Source organism: Eurytemora carolleeae, unplaced genomic scaffold (genome assembly GCF_000591075.1).
Source record: "Eurytemora carolleeae unplaced genomic scaffold, Eaff_2.0 scaffold2, whole genome shotgun sequence".
Classification (NCBI taxonomy): domain Eukaryota; kingdom Metazoa; phylum Arthropoda; class Copepoda; order Calanoida; family Temoridae; genus Eurytemora; species Eurytemora carolleeae.
Genome location: NW_019396051.1, coordinates 1 through 4,959, shown reverse-complemented (window position 1 = coordinate 4,959; position 4,959 = coordinate 1). Strand labels below are relative to the sequence as shown.

The 4,959-nt window shown below is 32.7% G+C and overlaps 1 protein-coding gene across 1 annotated transcript in view; it reads right to left on the bottom strand.

Annotated features, from left to right (window-relative positions):
• Positions 1-3,668, bottom strand: part of LOC111704767 (uncharacterized) — a gene marked incomplete at its 5' end in the record, with an annotated part of 29,092 nt that extends 25,424 nt beyond the window's left edge. Inside the window, 1 exon segment of the mRNA XM_023477106.1 lies at positions 3,495-3,668. Coding sequence (XP_023332874.1) covers positions 3,495-3,668 — 174 coding nt within the window.
• Positions 3,669-4,959: the final 1,291 nt, after the last annotated feature.

Below are 4,959 nucleotides of genomic sequence, written 5' to 3'. Positions count from 1 at the left end.
TATCTACCTGGATGATATCTTAATAGCCAGTCCAGATGAAATTTCTCACCGCCGTCATGTTCATACAGTTCTCTCTAGACTGCAGGATTTTGGACTAATCCTCAACCTCTCCAAATGCAGATTTGGACTATATATTTATATATATATTATGGCGGTGTTACTGCAAGATCAAACTTTTTAAAAGACATCATTATTTCAGAGTTTTGAAAATGTTTGAATCCTTTTAAATAAAGTCTCCTCCGACACTAATTCCTTCAACGTTTTTGACACTCCATTTGTAATTATGGGGAACATGTCACTAGAAATAAAATATAAAATATTTCAGATCTTTTATCCAGGAGGAATCAATGAAAGAATTTTCCAATTCTTTAATGAATAAGAGGGAGGTTGTCCTCTTTTCAAATCTTTTCCTCAATTTACAAAAAAAATATAAGTGAATATACAGGTTGTACTTTGTACATATACGGACTGTACATGTTAATGTAGTATTTAAAAGAGTATTATACCCTGTGTTTTTACAGGGGGGGGGGGGGTCCTTGGTGCACATAATATACAGCGATAACGAGAAAACAATGGAAGAGGAAGACTTAATAATACTTAATAAGACTTAGCAATACTTAAGTTTATTTGATGCTTTAACAAGGCAAATAGTTTTACTAGGTGCTTATTAAATCACTTATTCAGTGAAATCGGTCTGTTCACACACATAATTGTTTTGTCTCATGCTCATTGAACTTCTTAAAGTTTTAACTTGAAGTTGTCTTCCTATTTCACAGTTTTCTGGTTATCACTGTACTTCACTGCCCGCACCAATTACTCCAAAAGCTCCTTACTACATAAGTGTTACGTTAAAAACTGCTTTATATCTGTATCAGCTGGAAGTTAAATTAAAAATCATCACATTTTTCCAGAAACATTATCAATAACTTTAGGATTTTTTTGGACATCCTAGCAGTTACCAAGCTGCTAACTTTAGAACTAGGGGCCTGCTTTCATATTTTTCTGCACTCTGTTTTGTTTACACACATTAGATGAGTCAGCGACTAAATTCAAACTGAGTCAACATTCAAACACATATTCCTGGTGTATTCTCTATTCAGAAAAGTGGAAGGGGGGGGACATCTCCCAGCCCCATGTTTTTTGATAATTGAAAAGGGGGTTCTCCAATGGTGTCTCCATTTGCTAACGGGTAAAGGTTGATAGTGTAAAGCTTATCATTGAAGAGTTCCCTTCTTCTTTTCCTGTTTAATTTTCTTTTTTCTTCTTGGTTCTTGTTTCTTTGTTTTTGAGGCTTCTCCAAGTAGTTCTTGTGACATTGAGTTGTGGAGCATGTAGGAAAGAGATAAGGAAGTTTGGAGGCGGAAGGGTATGAGGGATTTCAATAGAAGATCCCTGCTCTCCTTTGTTTTAAAGTCTTTCCAATTTCTTGCCTTTTATTTAAATTATGCTACTCCCCTGTAGGATAAGTCATGAGCAACTCTGTATGCAGCGCTCTTCCGAACTGTGAACCCGGGAGCTGCTATGAGAGGTCCGTCCTTGCTGCAAGCAGAAAGCAATATAGTTAATTTACAATAATGGATCTCTATTGGTTTTCTAGAAGCCTCTGATTTATTGCTTCATAAAAGGTCACCTCTGATTTAATAGTTTCCTAGGAGGACACCTCTGATTTATTGATTTCCTNTACTCAGTTAAGTATCCAGTGTTCAATGTTCAGAATCCAGTGTTTATTGAAGTGCCTGGCGTTGCCTGTTGAATTAAAAAATAGAATTTGAAATTTTACCCCGGGATTCCCTTAAAAATGTTAGCCAATATATCAGAGAGTTAACGTATGCGTTACTACATATGTTTAAACTCATGTCGTTTGGAAACTATTATCCATGGTTAAATTCATGTTGTTTTGAAACTGTTATCCATGTTTAAATTCATGTTGTTTGGAAACTGTTATCCATGTTTAAATTCATGATGTTTGGAAACTATTATCCATGTTTAAATTCATGTTGTTTTGAAACTATTATCCATGTTTAAAGATAAATACTTTGCATTTTGTAGTTTTTATACTTTTTCTTTTGAAAGGTTTCGGGGGAAATATATTTGAACAATAAGCAATATATTTCTCAGTAAAAAATAAACGGTCTGAATGAGAGTAAATGCGTAAATATGAGCAATACACTAATAATTCTACATTTTCATCTAAAAATACTCCTAATAAATATAAATGAGATTCAAAGTCAAAGATTAATAACAATACATAAAGAACACTAGATGTCGTCTTTTCAAGATTTCGATAACAATAACCCAGAGGCAGAAGCCCAAATGAGTTACGCGCATACTGCGTTGAATTAAAAGACAGAGAGAGACTGTTCTAAATCCTTTGGGCTTCTGCCTCAGAATAATTGTGAACGAAAAACTCAAATCTTGAAAAGACGACAGTTAGTGTTCTATCTGTATTGTTATTAATCTACGTTTACAATCCCCCCACACGAAAAAAAAGTTATGAATTATACAATACATGTATTCGATGAAACAATGAAAACAGAAATTTTATTATTTTTTAAAAGATTATTTTATCATGGGGGACAGTCAGTTTGACCAATTTGAATACATGTGGAGGGGTTCCTGTCTTCATTTTTTTAAATCAATCTTAACGAAATTTTGCATTTGGACATCATTTGTCTTGGTTTTATGTAAAATAAACCCAAATATGAAAAATGTTTCCCCACTTGTTGCTCATTTTCCATTTTTTTAACCTTTTTCACCAAAAAATTCTAGTATAAGTACATCTTTTATATGTTATACAGAACGAATTCTACAGTTTTTTATCTAGAAATACGCTTGATATTAAAATGAGATTCGAAGTAATCACTTAGAATCTATCTTTAATTCTTTAATTATTTTCGTAATGTTATGTTTTATTATCCTGATTTCAAATACACAGTACTTAATACAATACTTAATTTCTGTAATCTAATCTGTTATAACAACAGTAACTCATTTTAAATGTTCTTCATGTAAAACCAATTATGTAACACAATTGTAAACATTTAACAAGAAACGGAAAATATAAATATTTTGTTTTAAAAAAGAACAAAAAGTTATGAATTATACAGAACATGAATACGATCATAAAGTGGAAACAAAACTTTTTTATCATTCATCTTTATGAAAAGAATAATATGCAATACATGCCCTTAAACCATTTGAAAATATATTTTGTATTTTAAAGGTTTGTAGTATGAGTACTCAATATAAAACTATTTGGATTAATCTTTTTAAAATAGGGTTTTAGTCTTTGCCACAAATAATAACTATATCTTTAAAACCCAATGTCATAGACATTAGATAGTTCAAACTATAAATTCTGTTAGATCAAATGATCTAAGTTTGAAATATTGCAAATGATATGGGAATAAGAACATTTGAGTTTGTGGCAAAGACTCAAATAATTCCTTTAAAGCTTCTTTAAGAATAAGATGATGAAAAGAAATTCTTCCTACCTTCACAGTTTAAACCAGTTGTATTCCAGGTTCCCTTGTTGCAGGTTATTTTAGCTCCAGGTCCTTCCATGCTATGGAGAGAAAACCTGAACCCCTCCCTGCAGGATACTTCCTGCTCTAGGGGAGAGGATGGACGAACCACGGATCCGGCAGGAACCTCAGGATCTCCGCAACCTAGAACCAAGATTATATTTTTATTAGAACCCGGAGAAAAGAAATTTCTCCAGGTGTGGTTTGGAACTATAGATTTCGAGATGAATTATAAATCTGTTCCCACTGAGACGGATGCCGAGATAGTTGGGTGCGGGATACTGTCATGTATGGCAATTGTTACTCCGTTGATACTTATCAGGTAAACCTACATTAAAGGGAATGTTTACGATATTTCAAGTGAAACAGTAGAATATGAGATGTGAACCGCAAATACTCAATTTATAAATTGTAATCCATCTTATTTACGAACTAAACCCAAAATAATTTCAATGTAAAACACATAAGATATCAACCGAAAATATTTGCATATGCTAGTTTTCTTTTGTGTGATCTTATCTGTGTGAGAATTTAATTGCTTTAAAGGAATGACATCTTTGCCATAAACCCAAATCCCTATATCTTTAAAATCCAATGTCGTCGATATTTTAAACAATAAACTCTGTTAGATCAAATTATCAGGTTGCAAAGATAGCGGGATTCTAAAATGTATGTGGCAAAAGAATCAATACCTTTCTGAATATCTAATTTCTAATTAAACAAAGCGTAGTAGACGGAAAGTAGAATATAAACTATTTATTCTGCAAGAATCTGAATAAATGTCTGTAATTTATAAGTTTGTTTTCTTGATTTGATTATTATCCAATCTTGTATCTTCTAATTGAGCAATAAAATACACTTACAGAATGTGTTCGACCAAGCGAAAACTCTGATAGAATTGTAGTACAAATATCACAGCATCGATGCTAAGGAATATTTCCATAGATTTGTTTACTATCAAAGTGTAATGAGGTTGCTGAAAGGATAAAAAAAAGCTTAGTCCAAGGTACTAATACAAGGAAAGTTAATTGCAGTCGCGTATACTCTGCGTACATATTGAAACCAGTTCTCTCTGGGCGGAATTTGTAAACAAGAATAGATGCATCAGTGTTCGTCTAGTATCCAAGGAAGATAAAAAGCATTTAATTTTGATAATTTTGAAAATTCACATAATAATTTCCTATGGCAAGAATATTTCAAAGATTTTTTGTAAAAATTGATTCCATGTCAGGCTGTGACATCCGTCTTGTGTTTACTTTTCCGCCCAAAGACAGTACACTGCAGTGCAAAAAATGCGCACACCACTGAAATAACTTTCCTCGCATTATAACCTTGGCTTAGTCTGCAGTGCAGCACTAGATTTGTTTACATTTCTATCAGAGACTACAGTACACGTTGTTTGTATATTCCTTGATAACTGATACACAAATAGACA